This window comes from Haliotis cracherodii, unplaced genomic scaffold (assembly GCF_022045235.1).
Source record: "Haliotis cracherodii isolate W230 unplaced genomic scaffold, xgHalCrac1.p SCAF_22, whole genome shotgun sequence".
Lineage (NCBI taxonomy): Eukaryota > Metazoa > Mollusca > Gastropoda > Lepetellida > Haliotidae > Haliotis > Haliotis cracherodii.
In genome coordinates this window covers 3,469,786-3,492,749 of record NW_027266278.1, presented here as the reverse complement: position 1 = coordinate 3,492,749, position 22,964 = coordinate 3,469,786, and the positions used below count along the sequence as shown (strand labels likewise).

The 22,964-nt window shown below is 39.7% G+C and overlaps 1 protein-coding gene across 2 annotated transcripts in view; it reads left to right on the top strand.

Moving 5' to 3' along the window:
• Window positions 1-6,751: 6,751 nt before the first annotated feature.
• The window catches only part of LOC139471149 (E3 ubiquitin-protein ligase MIB2-like), a 42,804-nt gene continuing 26,591 nt past the window's right edge, over window positions 6,752-22,964 (top strand). The window contains exons 1-4 of one of the 2 annotated variants that reach the window (XM_071253413.1): window positions 6,752-6,896; window positions 8,148-8,373; window positions 8,893-9,064; window positions 9,482-9,588. In XM_071253413.1, the coding sequence (XP_071109514.1) occupies window positions 8,172-8,373; window positions 8,893-9,064; window positions 9,482-9,588 (481 nt within the window). In that variant the 5' untranslated portion in view covers window positions 6,752-6,896; window positions 8,148-8,171. Of the gene's footprint in view, window positions 6,897-7,117; window positions 7,153-8,147; window positions 8,374-8,892; window positions 9,065-9,481; window positions 9,589-22,964 lie in introns of those variants that run through there. The other variant, XM_071253414.1, reaches the window with a different exon arrangement.

The window sequence follows — 22,964 nt, the reverse complement described above, 5'->3', positions numbered from 1 at the left end:
ACGGACGTTGCTCACGCTATCAACCACTGGTTTGTCCGGCCTAGACGTTACAGTGTACAGGCTGTTGTGATATACGTTCATATTGCACAAGGAGCGGTCCGGTAGCCTAGTGGTTAAAGCGTTCGCTAGTCACGCCGAAGACCCGGGTTCGATTCCCGATATGGGTACAATGTGTGAAGCCCATTTCTGGTGTCCTCCGCCGTGATGTTGCTGGAATATTGCTAAAAGCGGCGTAAAACCAAACTCACTCACTCATATTGCACAAACTAAGATAGCTAAGCGAAGAAAAATAAAGAATGAAGCGTGGTCTATTTCCCGATAAAACATTGTTCTATCATGACCTCATTTCTGGAGATTCGAATATATGCGCTCGCAACTTGATAACGTCATATAGTGGACGACGTTATTTTTGAGAGGGAAGTGTCTAGTAAGTTGTAGCCGTAGATGCAGGCCCTCATGGTTTCTTCTCCCTGCAGTGTTTTTATTGTACGATAAAAAACTCTCGTTGTTTATTTCTTAAATAACAGGATAGCCATTTTTTAGGGTGAAATACTGTGCACAGCCATTACGTTCAAACTTAAATTAGTGGGTGTTGTGATCGTGTCCCCATTCAATGACCAACTCGACAGTCTATTTCCAGTGGACAATCCAAATTCCAAATTCCGAGGCTCTCTGATTGTTTTTAATTGAGAATGAAGAATGCTTTACGCGCTACAGAATGAACAGACAACACATTATTGACAACTAAATCATATTTCGTTTTGGACATAGTTTTAACTTTTTGTATAACTAAACCAAATATCCTTATTCTATATATTCACCATAAGCAAGTTCAGGGTTTGGCATTTTTACAGTCTAGCTTTACATTTGCAACAGGAAGCTCTTCCGAAACTCAACTGATGTCATCAACAACAATACTCAGTGCCTCAAACTGTTGGGATAGTGCTACAAAAAGGATATGGCATGGTTACATTTTGTTTAATTTATGAGGAGAATGAGACGCCAACACACTGACAATTTAGATACAGTGCTTAATACAGAAGAACACGGATAGAGCGAACAAACGGATACAACGAGCTGTTAAAAAAAGATTCTCCTATATAATATCATAGAAAATGTACGTACATAACTCTCTGCAGCGAACTAACGGATACAGAGAACTGATATCTGATCACCGACAAGCCTGAATACCACTAATTAGTGACGTGTATAGCGAACTAAGAAATCTCACTTAGTGTCACTGACAATTGACTGTATGCAATCAGCAGTGAATCAACACAATCAGCGGTGACAGATCAACCTTGTTAAAACTTAAATAATAATATGATCAGATGATCTAGGCATATGAATATTACCAAGATGTACACCAATTTTTAGACTTTTTAAGCCTCTAAATCCGGGATGGACAGGTTGCTTTGAAATCGCTAATTTCAGGTTCAGAATAGAATAATGTTACTCTAGTTATACATCGTCCGGAATGCAGGTTTCCGGATTAACAGGGTTTCACATTATCGGACATTTGTATGTGTGTTATTTTGTACAATGAATGTATGTGTTTGTGAACGCTATGTTGAATTATGTTATTTGTATATATCATGACCAACAGTGTCCAGACAATCCTCCATTATCTAGTGTATAAAGTCTCCATTCTGTTTTGATGTATACCAGGACCCAGGTACTCCAGCGTCGTCGTGAGCCCAGTTATTAAGTGTTTGCTACTCTGCACCTCACGCTGACAAGCATGTTATCAGTTAGTGCACCAATCAGTGCAGATATGCACGTCCTGCACAGGGCAGCGTTTTCAGTTATACACATGTTTTGAGATGTAACCTAGCCTGTCTCTTGAACAATGAAATAAAGTGCACAGGGCATGTATGGTGAGATGTAACCTAGCCTGTCTCTTGAACAATGAAATAAAGTGCACAGGGCATGTATTGTGAGATGTAACCTAGCCTGTCTTTTGAACAATGAAATAAAGTGCACAGGGCATGTATTGTGAGATGTAACCTAGCCTGTCTTTTGAACAATGAAATAAAGTGCACAGGGCATGTATTGTGAGATGTAACCTAGCCTGTCTTTTGAACAATGAAATAAAGTGCACAGGGCATGTATTGTGAGATGTAACCTAGCCTGTCCCTTGATCAGTGAAATAAAGTGCACAGGGCATGTATTGTGAGATGTAACCTAGCCTGTCTATTGATCAATGAAATAAAGTGCACAGGGCATGTATTGTGAGATGTAACCTAGCCTGTCTCTTGATCAATGAAACAAAGTGCAATGCATGCTGCACTGATATCCATACATGAACATGTTTCTTTATTATAGACATAGCGTTTCTGATGCGATGTAAACGCACTCACTCATTCATCAAACTGTATTGACTATGGCATCAAGTTGGGGGCCCAAGAGCGGTAGTCATGCGGTTGTACCTGGCACACGCACGCGCGAACGCAGGAACACACACACGCAAACACACACACAGAGACACACATATATCGGATCTGTCGCACATGTCCGTGTTACGGATTCCCAAAATGAAACGATATGTTAACCCAGATATCAGTACGTAAAACAATCTAATGTAAAACCAACAAACAAACAACAAATGGTATACAATCATCAAATGAATTACAAAATTACAAGATTTACTATCAACATAAATTACTGCACAGCAATTACAATGCCAATTACAATGGCAGTGCACCAGAGTGTGGTAGTACAGTATTTAATTTGATGGGAGTGGTCAGTATCAAATACACAAATACAATGCTGATAGCAAAAGCCAGTGATAATAATGTATATTCCTCCACCGGTGACAGTGGTCACGCTTCCGAGATGGGCTAGACAGGCAGAGGTGATGCGCGATCCTCACATGGAAGCTGGTTCCAAAGCGATGAAATGCTTGAGAGACACGTAAACACATTGTCCCCTTATATACAACCTACCCAGCCACTGGAAAGTTTCACACAGTGCCATCAAAACAGTCCATCAACACTAGAACATTAAAGAAGTTTCCATAACATGCCATCCGTCTGCTGTATACCGGACCGGAAGTTTACACACCACACTAGAATCTAAATATAGTATCTTCCAGACGACTGATCACTGCCCAAACACAATTCAATGAGCTTCTACCAAATGTTGTATTTTAATGTATTTTTGACTGTGATGTACCTGACTGTATTTTATTGTGTCTCATTCTGGCCGGACATTTAGTACAGTTCTACATTCTCAAGACTTGATTTCTGCATAGACTAAATATGTGACATCGATAAAATAGTTTTCTCTCTTTCTCTCATGACACTTTGGCATAGGAAAACGCCTCTTCATAAGGACTGTTGTTTGGTATCGCATCTTCTTCGTTTCTTTTCTTTCCACGTGGCAGAATTCCGTCCATGGCAGTGAGATGATGTGACCGATTGCCATCCTGCTCTGCGTGTCACACTACGTTTTGCCTTATGTAATTTATTTTTTCATCTAATATTTTTGTTTCAATTCAGTAGACATACATGTAACATTGGTACATGAGGTATATAAGTGCAGCAATTGATATAATCTTAAAACATGATCAGATATGGATATGTACAAATATTGGATTGACTGATAGATAATATTAAGTTGTTAATCCGGTTTGGGGAAAGCTTAATGTGGAAGGCAGTGGAGGTCCAGGTATGACTCCCACATACTGTGTGAAACCCAGCCGACCTGTAGCTGAAATATTGCGGTGTATAATACACCCACTCACTTACTTGTCAAGGGATCACCAGTGGCCTATTTGCCTAAGGCGCCATGATTGTCTGTGTAGAGTTGCTTCCCTTAGGTACGACAGAAAGACATGACGTGTGCTCAAGTGAGTGAGTGAGTATTGTTTTACGCCGCTTTTAGCAATATTCCAGCAATATCAAGGCGGGGGACACCAGAAATGGGCTTCACACATTGTACCTATGTCGGGAATCGAACCCGGGTCTTCGGCGTGACGAGCGAACGCTTTAACCACCAGGCTACACCGACCGCCTCACGTGTGCTCGAATGCCAGAATCGTCCGGAGTATGTTTCAAGGTCTGTTAGCACCATATTGTGCTCGTTGGTGCCAGAAACGTGGTCAACATATAAACCTGAAAGACGTCGGGATTTTCCTTATTTCGCCGGGTTATAACTGAGATATTATTGAAAGCGGCGTTAATAGCAGTTCTCACTCCCCAGATAACCAGAACACATAAACTCCATAGTGCCTTTCCCACGCGAGTGTAACCAGTTTGTCTTTCAGTTTGTAAGTCTGACCCTGACGCACACGTTGTGTAAGTTGACCTTGTACTTCGTCACCGTCTAGTGTTACATAGGGGCGTGTCGTGCAGTGATATCAGGGTCTACTGTTCACCAACACGGTAAACAGGTCTCTGTGTTATCAACATCCTTTTGTGAACACGTGCTTTTGTGAACACGTGCTTTTGTGAACACATGCTTTTGCTTCCCAAGCAATGCAAGGGTAGGATGGCGGTCGGGGGCCGTGTAGTTCAGACGTCCCTACATGGATCACACACTAGCATACAACACACACATGCATATACAAACACACACCACACACTAGCATACAACATACACACACATGCATATACAAACACACAATACACACTAGCATACAACACACACATGCATATACAAACACACAACACACACTAGCATACAACATACACACACATGCATATACAAACACACAACACACACTAGCATACAACAGACACATGCATATACAAACACACAATACACACTAGCATACAACAGACACATGCATATACAAACACACAATACACACTAGCATACAACACACACATGCATATACAAACACACAATACACACTAGCATACAACAGACACATGCATATACAAACACACAAAACACACAACACAAACTAGCATACAACACACACATGCATATACAAACTCACAACACACACTAGCATATACACACACAAACTACACAACACCACACACACAAACATTCACACACAACACAACACACACACACATACACAACAAAACACACACAACATACACACACACACATATATATATATACACAACACACACACATTCACACACAACACAACACACTCGACCCAAGTAAAAGTGCAATACACAACACAACATACACTTACAACACGCACACACACAGCACACACAACACACCATACACACAACACACTCGACCCAAGTAAAAGTGCAAAAATACTGTTTGTTAGTCACTGACTTGTTATCACCAAACTCGACTATTTACAGACCGCCCTCATATACTCGAAGTACATATTTGAAACCACTATGAACGGTGGCCATGCTGAACTGAACGACAGGATTTATTCATGAAGACGTAACTGCAATGATGGCTCTGTAACAAGATCAAACAATAAATAAGTTGTAACTGATGAATTTATGTTTAGCGCATATTGAATTTTGTATGTTGGACATGATTAATTAATTTAGGTGTTTCTGATATAACACGTGGCGTCACAGCAAAAATGAATATATGGTTATTCGTAGTGACGTATTTGATACGGGTATCACTGTATTTTGCTGTGTTTCGGCGACCCTATTTAAATGACGTGTTGATAACGTTTGTAATTTCTGGGTCAAATCCAAATTTCAAGTGTATAAGTTCTTTTCCCGGCAGTGTGTAAACCTTCTGTTGTTTAGGTCAGCTAAATATAAATTTATGTTTCCCTTTTTTACGTTCTTTCTTAGTCAATATATCGAGGTTTTAATGGTTGATGTGATGGTGATTTCCTGACCAAAGATCATTATTTAAAACCGACTATGTACAAAGAAAAACAGAATTGACAAAGCACAATTTAAAAAAAAAATACCCCTGGGGGGGGGGGGGGAGCCCGAAGTGATGCAGGTCTCAGACGTTCGGTGAAACCCACGAGCACGGGTATGGTGCTGACAGACCTAGAAACATAATCGGGGCGAATCGGGATTCGAACACACAATCATAGGTTTCTGGCGCGCCCAAATCGTGGCGCCTTAGACAACGACTGGGCCGCCCGTGTCCATCCACCCCCTCTTTGAAAGAATATTACCGAGGCTCATTAGAGGGAGCATCCTCAATTACCGAGGGTATAATATGTCCATGTCAATACGATAAATACTTTGGACTCATTTTCTGATGTAGCCTCGTCACCATCTTGTCGCTCTTTTTGGGAACTAAATATTTACATTCGTGCATGAGTGTATTTGATTGAATGCCTATTTTAAGCATCGTGTCATTCAAATCTGTGGTGGCGAATGGTCATGGGTATTTATTATAATATTATGTAGGTGGCTCTGGTTAGTCGCGGATGCTCTTTATTTGACTGATGGTTTCATTAACAATAGATAGATTTAACCATCCAAGGGACCCGTGAAGATCCGGGTTGAATAGGTCTTCAGCAACCCACGGCGACTATGCTTGTCGAAAGAGGCGACAAACTGATCGGGTGGTAAGGCTCGCTGACTTGGTTAATGCATGTCATCGCATCCCAATTGCGTAGATCGTTGTCAATGCCATGATGTCAATCACTGGGTTGTCTGGCCCAGACTTGATTATTTACAGACCGCCGTCACATAGCTGTTGCTGAGTGTGGCTTTAAACAACAAACAAACAAAACAAATCTAATGCCCTCGTGTATCGCTCTGCATCTAGGTGTGTCTCTGTGTCTCTCTTTATCAAGCAATCACGTCACGTAAACCCAACAATAGCCTTCTAGGCCAATCTACTTCCGCGTTGCAGCTTTCACCCACTTCGTGCACAATTCATGTTGAAGCTGGCACACCGCCAAACTCAGGGTGTGCGTCCACCCAGAGGATCCGGGACTTGTCAATCGTTCAAAGGAAAATACTCAGGAACCTGGATATACGTGTGAGGTATTTCACAATTTGTAACTCAGTCTCTGTCGAACTTCTTTGTACCGTCAATTTGTAGTGTCCGTTTTGTTCAATTTGCACAAACTACGTGTTAGGTATCTCTATTTTCGCTTTAGCGCCACACTTGAATGCGTTGTGCGATTGATAAGGACGAGTATTTGAGGTTTGGGGTCGTCTTGACATGGGATGTATTGATCAGGTTATGCACAGGTTCAATTTGTTGAAGTATCGACGTGGTACTATATTTTGTACCCAGGTATAAAACATGTTATCTCGCTGTCTCTGTGAACCTGTGTGTGTGTGAGTGTGTGTGTGTGTGTGTGTACATTGTGTGTGTGTATGAGTGTGTGTGTACATTGTGTGTGTGAGTGAGTGTGTTTATGAGTGTGTGTGTGTGAGTGTGTGTGTACATTGTGTGTGTATGTGTGTTTACATTGTGTGTGTATGAGTGTGTGTGTGTGTGTGTGTAACTATGTATGTGGTGTCTATGTGTCTGTGTCTTTGGTGTGTCTGTCTGTAGTGTATCTGCGGTGTGTGTAGCTATGTGTCTGTCTGTGATGTGTGTGTCTGCGGTGTGTGTATGTGTGTCTGTTGTGTGTATAGGTGTGTATATGTGGTGTGTGTAAAGGTGTGTTTGTGGTGTGTTTGTCTGTGGTGCGTGTGTATGTGTGTGTATAGGTGTGTGTGTCTGTGGTGTGTGTGTCTGTGGTGTGTGTGTGTGGTGTGTGTCTGTGTGTATGTGTGTGTGGTGTGTGTCTGTGATGTGAGTGGGTGATGTTTGACAATGATTTAAGTCTTTGGACTTTGTTTGGGAGGATGGTACGCTTTAAGCGAATCAATGCTGTTTGCTTACATATTTTCTGTACGTTGATATTGGATAGTTATGTCAATATGTCTCAGTTTCACACATGATGTTTGACCCAGATTGGAGATTGGTACCAGAGCCTGGAGTATAGTCCCGCGTTAACCCTTCGTAATGAACGCAGGAGTGGTGATGTAGTCTAGTGGTTAAAGCGTTAGCTAGTCACTCCGAAGATCCGGGTTCGAATCTCCAATGGGTAAATTGTGTAAAACCCATTACCCCGACGGGCTATTGCTGAAATATTGCTAAAAGTGGCGTAAAACCATACTCACATACACACTCACTCGGTATGGACGCCAACAATATGTGCTATGGCTGATCACAACGTGTTGAATGAATCTATATTTCCATCCTATGGATTGACATTAACAGCAATGTTTCCTGTGTAGATCTCATGGCGTAACACACAACCAATGGCTACTGGAATTAGAGTCATTCGCGGTCCTGATTGGTCAGGAGGTGACCAAGATGGCGGCGAGGGTCACGTGGGAACCGTGGTGCAGTATGGGACCAATGGAACAGCCAAGGTTATCTGGGATAACGGGAAAGAGAGTATGTCCAAAATTGGCCATGGTGGAAAAAACGAATTAAGAATTCTTGACAGTGCTCCTGTAGGTGAGTAATTGTATGAACGTAGCCGGTAGGTTGGCGGGAACTTTGAATATATAGCCTGAATCCGGTGACTGAAATGGTAGTTTGGTAATGCATCTGAAGGTTATAAAATCGTAGGGGCGGTCGGGTAGCCTAGTGGTTAAAGTGTTCGCTAGTCACGCCGAAGACTCGGGTTCGATTTCCGAAATGGGTACAATGTGTGAAGCTCATTTCTGGTGTACCCCGCCGTAAAATTGCTGGAATATTGCTAAAAGCGGCGTAAAACAATACTCACTCACTATTTTATCACAGTTTGTTAATTCAAATAAATTAATTTTATTGCAACTAACAGCAGCCATAATACACAATATCCATATATACTCATGTGGCAAGGGGTTGCAGTGTAATTTTGTGTTTTGCTGTCATTCCAATGGATTTATAAAAACGCAGCTCTGTGTGATCCGATGCCTTCAAGACAAGTAGGACTTTGCCCATCCACTCACTCTCTCACTCACTCACTCACTCACTCACTCTACATGCCAGGTATCCGCCACATGGGTGTCATGTGTGACGTGTGTACCGAGCAGAATGTTGTGGGTATCCGATGGAAGTGTACGGAGTGTGACGACTATGACCTGTGTTCCGTGTGCTACTCTACGGACCAACACGATCTAACGCATCAGTTTATTCGCATGGACGCCGAGGGAGCCACCGGGTATGTTACGGTACTTTTTCACTTTGGTAAATCAATATTTTCGTGCAGTGATAGTTCATCGCACTGCACAATGTTTTGTGGAACTGCAGAAGCAAATAATTACAGAAACTCACTTCTTTTAATTTCTCATTCATTGTCGACAGGAATTTCTAGATAACTACATGCACAATTACATGTTATACAATGCAGCCAGTCAGTCTGAAAACAATTTGATAGTGAGAAAATTATGAGAGCTATTTTTGCCATCAAGCATACATCAAATGATTTTACGAACACCTGGTGTCATCACTGATTTTCAGTGATTCATTCATATAATGTTCATCGCTGTTTGCCTTTAACGCTCTATGGAATCTGTTTCGGCGGATAATGGAGACTGGTTACTATCTGGCGTTGACGTTTTGACTTGCATGACCCCAGAGAACGGGTGCCGCAGCGCAACAAGAGCATGAAGGTGCGGGCCATGGGGATCTACCCCGGCGCTACAGTCGTGAGGGGGAGAGACTGGACCAAAGGGGATGAGGATGGTGAGCAACGATACATCCTGGTCCATTTAATATTAATATTAATGTTAATATTAATATTTATATCAATATTAATATTAATATTAATATTAATATTAATATTAATATTAATATTAATATTACAACGGCCCTGAGCTGATGATGAGCCTAACCAGCCTGACTGTGCCAGGATCACCCAAACCCTTTTTGCTGCATGTTTTATTTTAATCTGTAAATAATAATAATAATAATGATAATAATAATAATTCACAGAAAGGAGTAAAAAATGATATATTAATTGTTATACAGTAAACAACGGTTATAACGAACTCAAAGGGACCACTAATTTTAATTCGTTATAACCGAAGTTCGTTATAAGCATATGTACAACATCTACAGAAAATGGACGGCACCAAGAAACAGTTCGTTATAGGCGTGTTCGTTATAAACGTAGTTTACTGTAGTTTGCTGGCGTGTGAATAGTTGACAGTCTTGTTTTGGACTTCGTGATAGCACGCGGTGTAAAGGTAAATATAAATTTGACACCTGGATTCATGTCTAGTTAATAAAGCAAACGTTCGATATGTCGATATGTCGGATAAAACAATAATTCCATTTGCTTTGAGAGGCACAGACGTAATTTACATATCTGTTTGACCTGCCCCAAAACTTAAGGAATTGAGATTCATAGCCGATATGGAACGTTTGAGCTGCTAACTTAACAAGAATATACTGAGGCTTGTTGACAAGAATGTGCTTTTGGAACCTTTTGGAACTACACTACTGCCTAAAAGTTCATTCCCCTAACACGCGTTGAGAACGCGTGTAACACGCATGTGACACGGGTGCTCAACGGGTTGCACACGGGATGAGCACCCGTTGCACACGGGTGTGCAACGGGTGTGCATCGCGTGTGCAACCCGTTGCACACGCGTGTGCCACGCGTGTAACACGGGACTGGGTTCCAGTTGAAGTTGACAAAATTATCAAATGAATAGTGAGATAAAACAAAACAGTGAGATGTGAAATTTGAGTTAATGAGCGGCCATTGAGCTGTGCTCGCCAGACCGTAAATACAAGGTCGGCCCGTCTTAATTAGTGTTCGGTTGCTAGATTTTTATGACATGAACCATTCCACTAGGGTTCCGTCTAGCCATTGTGGCTAGCCGACAGTAGAACAGTAGTGAATTTAGATGCGAGTTTATTGCTAGGGGAACCCCCGTGTTGACACAATTGTCGCGGGTTGGTAAATGTTCGCCATTAATATAATGATTGTTTGTGGATTGCGAACATATTCATTTGCCCACACGAGTCATTCCATTTGATTGCAAATATAACGTTTTTCGTTCGCCAAATTTATGCTTTAGACAGTACAATTATGATATAGCCGTCACCACTACTAATGTCTCATTATTTCACGTAGGAATATGTCCCATTTCCCCACACCCCACTTTCTGTTTTGTATTTTGAAAGAATAAATAAAAGAAGGTTTTGTGTGGGACACTTTTATACTAATTATAAGAGGATGTTGTAAATGAATATGAACAGCCATGCTGTCTGACTGTTGATAGAATTTGAGATCTTCACAATCACCGGGTGTGACCATGTAGACAGAATCTCGTTAGGGTTTGTGATTTTTACATTTGCCCAATGACCATAGTGAGTATTGCTGGGGATACCAAACGTAACAGTTTATTATTAGAGGTTGTGAGTACCTATACCGCGTAGATAGGATATATTTAGGATTTTAATCCTTCTTTGAGAGGCATTTAGAAGTTGGAGTACTACGTTAGGATAAGATTGATGGGTGACTTTAATCCTTTCTTTCTCTGTGGGTAATCCTTTCACGTTGATTGGAGGAAATCACTCAACCACGTCATGACAGGTCGTGAGTTAACTCACTAACTACTGTGAGCGTTTTTGGCATAACATCTTTTCTTGTATAAACATAGAAACGATGCTCACTCACTGTTAATCTTCTGCAGTTTGCTGGCAAAGTGGGGATAAACCTCAGTGTCAAAGACGATCAAATTTAGTTCGAATCCTTGTTTATATGTGACATCTCCCAAATGGGGACATGTTCATAAACTTGGCAAGTAATGATGAATTTTAATATTAATATTATTATAGTTTATGAAATTGTTAATAAAACTTTAATAAAATTGTGCTTCACTCTCAAGAAAAATATATTGCCTGTTAGTAAATTTATATGTCACGTTTCATCGGCATTTTTCAGTGATATTGGGACTACATGAAACATGGCTGGTTTTACATTTCTGATACAGGTGCTTGACTGACTGAGTAGTTCATGATCCTTTAGATATGTTTAAATCAGTCAAGTTTGCAACAGTAGATGAATACGTTGATACATTTGGACCGCAGTTACCGATTAACAACTTAACACATAGAGACAGGGAGGAGATATATAACCAAACCTATGGTCATGTTGAGACAGTTGACAGTTAGAACGTTGGATTAAATGACAGTAACTAATTTGAACATTCCCCAGTAATATTATAAAATACATCATAACTCATAACAGTCCGAGAAACAGCTTCCAGCCATATACTAGTATTGAAGGGACAATCGCTTTTGACAGTTTAAAAATAAACTCACCTTAAGGTGCTTGGCAAGTCAAAACTGATCTCCCTGAATATGTTTTTGGGGGTTTGACAGCAACTATGCTTGTGGATTTCAGAGATAGACATGATGTGTTAGCTAGATGTTATTACAATAAGCGAAAATGTCTTAAAAGTCCACAGTTTGTTTAATAGTACAAAAAGTATGTTATAGATCTATCAACGTTTTCTTTTATTGAACATAATATTTGCACTATATTGCTGTTAGCTGTAAATAATCTAGCCTCTCCATGTACGTAACTTACATATATTTATGTATGACCAGAACAGCAAATAAAGTTCTGGTAGATAGGTACCTCGGAGATTTAACGTTCGCTTTCCGACTTAAGCCCATCTCGCACACGGGGAAGCACTTATACTATTAGGGTAAAAAAGCGTAATGATTAAATAAAGAAGTGCACCCCCCAAAAAAATATAAGTTTACAGCCTATTCTAATAATAAAGTTAAAGGGGTTGGGGTTTGGCTGGGTGGGAGTGGGAGATAAAAGAATATTCAATAATATGGAAAAGTTTGGGCCTGGGGGGGGGGGGGCAAGCGTGGGAAGGCACGGCGTCGGTTGGCGAGCATGTGTGGCTAGAAGTCTAGCGGACGGTATCCTAGTAGTCTCTTGGTCAGCCTCTCATCCCGGGGGTTGGGATTCTGGTAGAGACTCTTGGCAAGGAGGGCGGCGGTATTGGCGACGAAGTGGTTTGAGGTCGGTACGCCACTACTCTGGAAGAAGTGGTACAAGTCTGTGTAGTTTGTGATGTCGTACTCGATGTCCTGTCCCCTCGTCTTGTGCACCATGACGAAAGGGCGTAGAGATGTTCCTTTGGGGTGTTGATCTGGTCAGCCTTGAGATCCGACCGGGCCTTGTAGTGGTTGATCGGAATGTCTGACTTTTCCACTAGTAATTAAAGTTCTTTGGTATGACCTCTTTTATCCCTGCTGAAGTTATCCTAATGTTCAATTTCAGTCTGCCTCACCAAGCGTAAGAAAGCGTTGTACATGTTCTGATAAACGACAGTGATGCAATTAAGCAAATGAATATTTGCTGTGGGCAAATATCTATTTTCTATATATATATTTGTGGATATGAAGCATTCTAGTTAATTGTGGATACACTGGGCAGACAGAATTGTGTTTATTTCCAGGCCATCCTGATCGTCGTTTACTACTATAAGGTGTATATTTTGAGGCAAGATCACAGGCGCCGCACAGCATTTATTAGATAACAGACGGGGTCGTCCGTTTCGCTTTAAACAACCACCCCACCCTGTCTGTAGGAGTTATATAATCGGTGCGCAAATAACTGTGTCAAGTCCACTGCCGGGCTGATGCGGTGTCAGTGTCAGCGATGAACATGAATGCTCAAATTATAGACCTGTAGCACTCACAAGTTGCTCAGCCAAAATATTTGAAAATTGTATATTCAATTCTTCGATAACAGCAAATATAACCTTAGAAATAGATTCAACATACAAACAATCAAATGTAGAACACAGACCTATGCTTAATAATAATTTCTTCTGGATGTGATCAACCTGCGGAACCCTCTATCCGATGAAGTAACTAATGCTCGCTCATTAAAAGAAATCAAATCATTAATTAATCGTTCTGATACAATTACTAATAATTTTGACTTCAAATATTTTCATAGATCATGCCAAATTGTCCACTGTCGCCTTAGGCTCGGATGCAGTGACTTAAACGCTGATAAGTTCAGACGACATGTATCAGACATACCAGACTGCACTTGTGGATATCACCTTGAAGATGAAATTCACTTTTTCTATAACTGTCAAAAAATACGATAATATCAGAAACACTGTGTATTTCTACACACATGGGTATGGTCTAAAAATGATATTACGTGGCAGTAGTTAAGCAGTTCTACAAACATGGCTCTTCTTAAATCAGTTCACGACATCATTGTCAAAAACAAAAGGTTTGAGTAGCTTAATTTCATGCATGTAGTAAAGGAAAACTGCATTACCTTATTTCACAGACACCACTTGCTCCAGTGTATTGGCTTCGTGTATTTCATTTGTGCATTTTGTATGTTTATGTTCATCACTCTCTTATATATATCCAGCTGTTGTTAAGTTGTTACCTGGAGAGGTATTACATAAGCAAGTTTTGCTTGTTTACCGATCCAGATTTCTTTTGAAATAAAAATACGTTTAAGCCAACACAGCTAACCCTAAAACACATGATTGTAAACTATTCAAAAAGGGGCACTAATCTCTGGCTTCTTCTCGGGTGTCGGACTCAAACTCAAACTCATTTATTCTTAGAATAACATGACATACAATTATCTACAATTTACAATGTACAATTTAACAAAAATAATAAAAATAGGATACGTGGATTCTAATACAATTTACCAATTGTATTGTACACATTGTTAAGGAATTTAGATAGGCCTTTTAGATTTCTTACACTGTTAGTGGTCATAATTTTCTTAAATGTTTGGAAACTTAAGATATTGCTTATTTAAGAGTTCACATCACCGTTGGTAAATAGCTTCACATTTGAATAAATAATGCAATTCATCTCCCACAGCGATAGATTCACAGAGTGGACACTGGCTGTCTTCCCTGTGAATGTTCAGCCATCGACCTGTTTCAACTGGTAATCCTTGGTTAGAAAAATCTGACTTTAATTTTGAGAGCAGTAGATATTTCGCAAATGAAGGTTGATTCTTCAGGTAATACGACCTTTGGATTTCCGCTTGGGCTTTCTAGCTGCAGTGAGTCAATTTGCTCGTTAACGCAACCGAGCGTGACAAGAGACTGGGCTACCAGTCTGCAAGGACAGCTAAATAAGCTTACGTATATTTGAAAACTGATTGGTTACCCGTGATCTATGAAGATTTCAACAAAGGGCGCATGATAATTAATTTCTTCAGCCTAAACAAACAGACAAATAACGGCGAAAGCTCATCGGATGTCGTTATTTGGAAATACCCCTGATGGTTACAGTTTAATAATAAAAAAAGTATCCCTGAGTGAAAGCATTTGCGGATTTCGGATTGCGTGGATGATACAATTACTACTCCCTTGTTGTCATCCACATTTTCTGGTATAACCCTACACTTGTGTATTTGTCGTAATTCACTTGCTGCTCAGTTAATGAATTTATAACATGTATACTTAGTTGTAGCACCACTCAGATATCCCGATAAAGGTTCAAATTTGGTCTTTCTTGTACCTGGGGTAATTATTCAATCTAAATCCAAGTTTGAAGTGAGGTGGAATGTGAGTTATGTGATATGCACGTGGCGGCCCAGCAAGAGATGTATGGTCAGTGGCTTTACTTTTTTTGTAAATCAACTGATCATTCCCAGACATCAAAGGATCAACAGGAAATACGTTGATTGATTAATTACTGTTATCCTCCACAGTGGATATGTCAAAAGTAAGTGTTTACATGTGAAGGTAGGTTTACTAAACCTAGGCAATACACTCATATCATGGCGGGAAGTACAGATGTAAAAACAACATACTTTGTTCAAAGGGTAACCGATAATACACTGACTGGTTGTTCATTGTTATCTAACTCAATGTATGTTTTTAAGAACCGAGGACATTATAAAAATAGTTGTCACGTGGGCTTTCTCAGCTAACTTGGCACCTATGTGAAACAATTGAAACAAACTAAGTGATCAGTTAAGAAACGAACACGGGTTATAATATTCGATACATTTAAACATTTGGAACGTTTAAAAACGATATATTTAAATATTTTAATATATTTCATATATATTCCAAATATTGTTTCCAAATAATTATTATTAAAGTATTTGATTCTCACATAGACATTTGACATCGAATAAGTATTTTTGTACAGCTGCAGACGCACTGGATATTGTTCCTTTATGTTGATATTCCCGGACACATTATAACTTTGGTAGGTTGTAATAATTATATTTGCATTTTGTTTTCATTCATTCGCTGCAGCTTTGAACAGAATCATTCTTGTTCCTTTCCGTTTGGTTGGGAAGTTTTTCGATGCGCGATAGACGTTGTTTTCACAAGTATTTTCTTTTGTAAGCGTGTATATGTTACAGTCAATGTGTAAAATATGATTCACTCAGGCAATTTATTAAATATCTAAATATTTCAGTCATTTTACAAATTGACTGAATAATCCATTCATTTATTTAACCGACTGACTAAAAATGATAAAGACGATCAAAAGAGCTTAAACACATCACAATATATTAATTATGCTAAGAAAAGAAGCCAAACAATACAGAACTGTACTTGGTGATGATATTAAACAGAAACAAATATTTGGAATTCGTTATCATATTAATAAAGATGGACATATTTTTCAGTTAATTTGTAAAATAAACTGAATATTTAGGCGTTTAATAAATTTCCTTAGTGAAATATGTTTACATTTTGAATGTAAACATATACACACGGTAAAATAAGCAATATTCAGATGAAATATTTACTTTGTGTTGCAAGTCAAAATAGTGTACACAAAGATCGCACAATTACCAAGCAAGTGACCTACCAAAACTGCATCACCATTACCGGTACTCCCCACAAATATACCTACATTTCCAAAACTGTATTTTATTTTTCTTGATCAATGTGACCATACGTCCTTCTACTTTCAATAAAAATGCGCTTACGAATGGCGAGCACAGGTCGCGAACAAGTCTAGATTTCTGCTATATCATCCGGGTACTCACTGGGAAAATACAGTAATGCACAGGTAACAACTACTCCCGCGGAATTGCTTTAGATCAGTGCTCCTTTGTACGTTGAAATACTATATATTGTGAATGCCAAAATGATGTATCAAGGATCAAGTAGAAGATACATTGACCGTAGCGCTGGGAGTTTATTCAACAGACCCGTGAAAATAACACTGCTGTATCTTACTATTTATTTTAGATGACGCAGTCAAAGCTCACTTCTCCTGACGGCCATTATCGAACGGCCAGCTAAAACACAACCCTGCGCTTACGTCTACAGGTCTCTTCCTGTAGTACGGTAATTAGTATTCTCTCCCTCAAGTGTATCCTCAATGATATAACCCACCCTCATTAATTACATGCTGCTCTTTTCCAGCCTCACGGCTATGGAGCTGAGATAAAGAGTCCAAGTCATCATAAATTAATTAGGGTCCAATAAAAACAATGCGCCGCCAAACCTCATACATATTATCACTGAAAGTCGTACTACAGACGGTCAAATCACAATAAAAGCATTTCAATTGCAATAACATGTTCCAGGACCATGTATTCTTTTAACACCATCGGATTTAGAAGCAATGGTCGTATAAAACAAGATAGATCTATTTAAACACAAAAGTATTCATGTTATTCCCACAAAATCACACAAAGAAAGGAGACATTAGCAAATACATGTGTCTTATCATTTTTCGTCAGGATAACAACATTTTCTCTCCTTGTTACCACCTCCAGGTTCAGCTTAAGACGGGTCCTCCTTTGGTCAAAAGTTTGTTCCCCCTCTAATGAGTGTGTCACGCGTTGCACACGAGTGGCGGACGGGGTGCACACCCGTGTGCAACGCGTTGCACACGGGTATCACACGCGTGACCAACCCGATGCACACTGGTTGCGTAACGCGTTGCCCATGCGTGTAAGGGGAATGAACTTCTAGGCAGTAGAAGTTCATTCCTCTAACACGCGTTGAGAACGCGTGTAACACGCATGTGACACGGGTGCTCAACGGGTTGCACACGGGATGAGCACCCGTTGCACACGGGTGTGCAACGGGTGTGCATCGCGTGTGCAACCCGTTGCACACGCGTGTGCCACGCGTGTAACACGGGACTGGGTTCCAGTTGAAGTTGACAAAATTATCAAATGAATAGTGAGATAAAACAAAACAGTGAGATGTGAAATTTGAGTTAATGAGCGGCCATTGAGCTGTGCTCGCCAGACCGTAAATACAAGGTCGGCCCGTCTTAATTAGTGTTCGGTTGCTAGATTTTTATGACATGAACCATTCCACTAGGGTTCCGTCTAGCCATTGTGGCTAGCCGACAGTAGAACAGTAGTGAATTTAGATGCGAGTTTATTGCTAGGGGAACCCCCGTGTTGACACAATTGTCGCGGGTTGGTAAATGTTCGCCATTAATATAATGATTGTTTGTGGATTGCGAACATATTCATTTGCCCACACGAGTCATTCCATTTGATTGCAAATATAACGTTTTTCGTTCGCCAAATTTATGCTTTAGACAGTACAATTATGATATAGCCGTCACCACTACTAATGTCTCATTATTTCACGTAGGAATATGTCCCATTTCCCCACACCCCACTTTCTGTTTTGTATTTTGAAAGAATAAATAAAAGAAGGTTTTGTGTGGGACACTTTTATACTAATTATAAGAGGATGTTGTAAATGAATATGAACAGCCATGCTGTCTGACTGTTGATAGAATTTGAGATCTTCACAATCACCGGGTGTGACCATGTAGACAGAATCTCGTTAGGGTTTGTGATTTTTACATTTGCCCAATGACCATAGTGAGTATTGCTGGGGATACCAAACGTAACAGTTTATTATTAGAGGTTGTGAGTACCTATACCGCGTAGATAGGATATATTTAGGATTTTAATCCTTCTTTGAGAGGCATTTAGAAGTTGGAGTACTACGTTAGGATAAGATTGATGGGTGACTTTAATCCTTTCTTTCTCTGTGGGTAATCCTTTCACGTTGATTGGAGGAAATCACTCAACCACGTCATGACAGGTCGTGAGTTAACTCACTAACTACTGTGAGCGTTTTTGGCATAACATCTTTTCTTGTATAAACATAGAAACGATGCTCACTCACTGTTAATCTTCTGCAGTTTGCTGGCAAAGTGGGGATAAACCTCAGTGTCAAAGACGATCAAATTTAGTTCGAATCCTTGTTTATATGTGACATCTCCCAAATGGGGACATGTTCATAAACTTGGCAAGTAATGATGAATTTTAATATTAATATTATTATAGTTTATGAAATTGTTAATAAAACTTTAATAAAATTGTGCTTCACTCTCAAGAAAAATATATTGCCTGTTAGTAAATTTATATGTCACGTTTCATCGGCATTTTTCAGTGATATTGGGACTACATGAAACATGGCTGGTTTTACATTTCTGATACAGGTGCTTGACTGACTGAGTAGTTCATGATCCTTTAGATATGTTTAAATCAGTCAAGTTTGCAACAGTAGATGAATACGTTGATACATTTGGACCGCAGTTACCGATTAACAACTTAACACATAGAGACAGGGAGGAGATATATAACCAAACCTATGGTCATGTTGAGACAGTTGACAGTTAGAACGTTGGATTAAATGACAGTAACTAATTTGAACATTCCCCAGTAATATTATAAAATACATCATAACTCATAACAGTCCGAGAAACAGCTTCCAGCCATATACTAGTATTGAAGGGACAATCGCTTTTGACAGTTTAAAAATAAACTCACCTTAAGGTGCTTGGCAAGTCAAAACTGATCTCCCTGAATATGTTTTTTGGGGTTTGACAGCAACTATGCTTGTGGATTTCAGAGATAGACATGATGTGTTAGCTAGATGTTATTACAATAAGCGAAAATGTCTTAAAAGTCCACAGTTTGTTTAATAGTACAAAAAGTATGTTATAGATCTATCAACGTTTTCTTTTATTGAACATAATATTTGCACTATATTGCTGTTAGCTGTAAATAATCTAGCCTCTCCATGTACGTAACTTACATATATTTATGTATGACCAGAACAGCAAATAAAGTTCTGGTAGATAGGTACCTCGGAGATTTAACGTTCGCTTTCCGACTTAAGCCCATCTCGCACACGGGGAAGCACTTATACTATTAGGGTAAAAAAGCGTAATGATTAAATAAAGAAGTGCACCCCCCAAAAAAATATAAGTTTACAGCCTATTCTAATAATAAAGTTAAAGGGGTTGGGGTTTGGCTGGGTGGGAGTGGGAGATAAAAGAATATTCAATAATATGGAAAAGTTTGGGCCTGGGGGGGGGGGGGGGGGGGGGGCAAGCGTGGGAAGGCACGGCGTCGGTTGGCGAGCATGTGTGGCTAGAAGTCTAGCGGACGGTATCCTAGTAGTCTCTTGGTCAGCCTCTCATCCCGGGGGTTGGGATTCTGGTAGAGACTCTTGGCAAGGAGGGCGGCGGTATTGGCGACGAAGTGGTTTGAGGTCGGTACGCCACTACTCTGGAAGAAGTGGTACAAGTCTGTGTAGTTTGTGATGTCGTACTCGATGTCCTGTCCCCTCGTCTTGTGCACCATGACGAAAGGGCGTAGAGATGTTCCTTTGGGGTGTTGATCTGGTCAGCCTTGAGATCCGACCGGGCCTTGTAGTGGTTGATCGGAATGTCTGACTTTTCCACTAGTAATTAAAGTTCTTTGGTATGACCTCTTTTATCCCTGCTGAAGTTATCCTAATGTTCAATTTCAGTCTGCCTCACCAAGCGTAAGAAAGCGTTGTACATGTTCTGATAAACGACAGTGATGCAATTAAGCAAATGAATATTTGCTGTGGGCAAATATCTATTTTCTATATATATATTTGTGGATATGAAGCATTCTAGTTAATTGTGGATACACTGGGCAGACAGAATTGTGTTTATTTCCAGGCCATCCTGATCGTCGTTTACTACTATAAGGTGTATATTTTGAGGCAAGATCACAGGCGCCGCACAGCATTTATTAGATAACAGACGGGGTCGTCCGTTTCGCTTTAAACAACCACCCCACCCTGTCTGTAGGAGTTATATAATCGGTGCGCAAATAACTGTGTCAAGTCCACTGCCGGGCTGATGCGGTGTCAGTGTCAGCGATGAACATGAATGCTCAAATTATAGACCTGTAGCACTCACAAGTTGCTCAGCCAAAATATTTGAAAATTGTATATTCAATTCTTCGATAACAGCAAATATAACCTTAGAAATAGATTCAACATACAAACAATCAAATGTAGAACACAGACCTATGCTTAATAATAATTTCTTCTGGATGTGATCAACCTGCGGAACCCTCTATCCGATGAAGTAACTAATGCTCGCTCATTAAAAGAAATCAAATCATTAATTAATCGTTCTGATACAATTACTAATAATTTTGACTTCAAATATTTTCATAGATCATGCCAAATTGTCCACTGTCGCCTTAGGCTCGGATGCAGTGACTTAAACGCTGATAAGTTCAGACGACATGTATCAGACATACCAGACTGCACTTGTGGATATCACCTTGAAGATGAAATTCACTTTTTCTATAACTGTCAAAAAATACGATAATATCAGAAACACTGTGTATTTCTACACACATGGGTATGGTCTAAAAATGATATTACGTGGCAGTAGTTAAGCAGTTCTACAAACATGGCTCTTCTTAAATCAGTTCACGACATCATTGTCAAAAACAAAAGGTTTGAGTAGCTTAATTTCATGCATGTAGTAAAGGAAAACTGCATTACCTTATTTCACAGACACCACTTGCTCCAGTGTATTGGCTTCGTGTATTTCATTTGTGCATTTTGTATGTTTATGTTCATCACTCTCTTATATATATCCAGCTGTTGTTAAGTTGTTACCTGGAGAGGTATTACATAAGCAAGTTTTGCTTGTTTACCGATCCAGATTTCTTTTGAAATAAAAATACGTTTAAGCCAACACAGCTAACCCTAAAACACATGATTGTAAACTATTCAAAAAGGGGCACTAATCTCTGGCTTCTTCTCGGGTGTCGGACTCAAACTCAAACTCATTTATTCTTAGAATAACATGACATACAATTATCTACAATTTACAATGTACAATTTAACAAAAATAATAAAAATAGGATACGTGGATTCTAATACAATTTACCAATTGTATTGTACACATTGTTAAGGAATTTAGATAGGCCTTTTAGATTTCTTACACTGTTAGTGGTCATAATTTTCTTAAATGTTTGGAAACTTAAGATATTGCTTATTTAAGAGTTCACATCACCGTTGGTAAATAGCTTCACATTTGAATAAATAATGCAATTCATCTCCCACAGCGATAGATTCACAGAGTGGACACTGGCTGTCTTCCCTGTGAATGTTCAGCCATCGACCTGTTTCAACTGGTAATCCTTGGTTAGAAAAATCTGACTTTAATTTTGAGAGCAGTAGATATTTCGCAAATGAAGGTTGATTCTTCAGGTAATACGACCTTTGGATTTCCGCTTGGGCTTTCTAGCTGCAGTGAGTCAATTTGCTCGTTAACGCAACCGAGCGTGACAAGAGACTGGGCTACCAGTCTGCAAGGACAGCTAAATAAGCTTACGTATATTTGAAAACTGATTGGTTACCCGTGATCTATGAAGATTTCAACAAAGGGCGCATGATAATTAATTTCTTCAGCCTAAACAAACAGACAAATAACGGCGAAAGCTCATCGGATGTCGTTATTTGGAAATACCCCTGATGGTTACAGTTTAATAATAAAAAAAGTATCCCTGAGTGAAAGCATTTGCGGATTTCGGATTGCGTGGATGATACAATTACTACTCCCTTGTTGTCATCCACATTTTCTGGTATAACCCTACACTTGTGTATTTGTCGTAATTCACTTGCTGCTCAGTTAATGAATTTATAACATGTATACTTAGTTGTAGCACCACTCAGATATCCCGATAAAGGTTCAAATTTGGTCTTTCTTGTACCTGGGGTAATTATTCAATCTAAATCCAAGTTTGAAGTGAGGTGGAATGTGAGTTATGTGATATGCACGTGGCGGCCCAG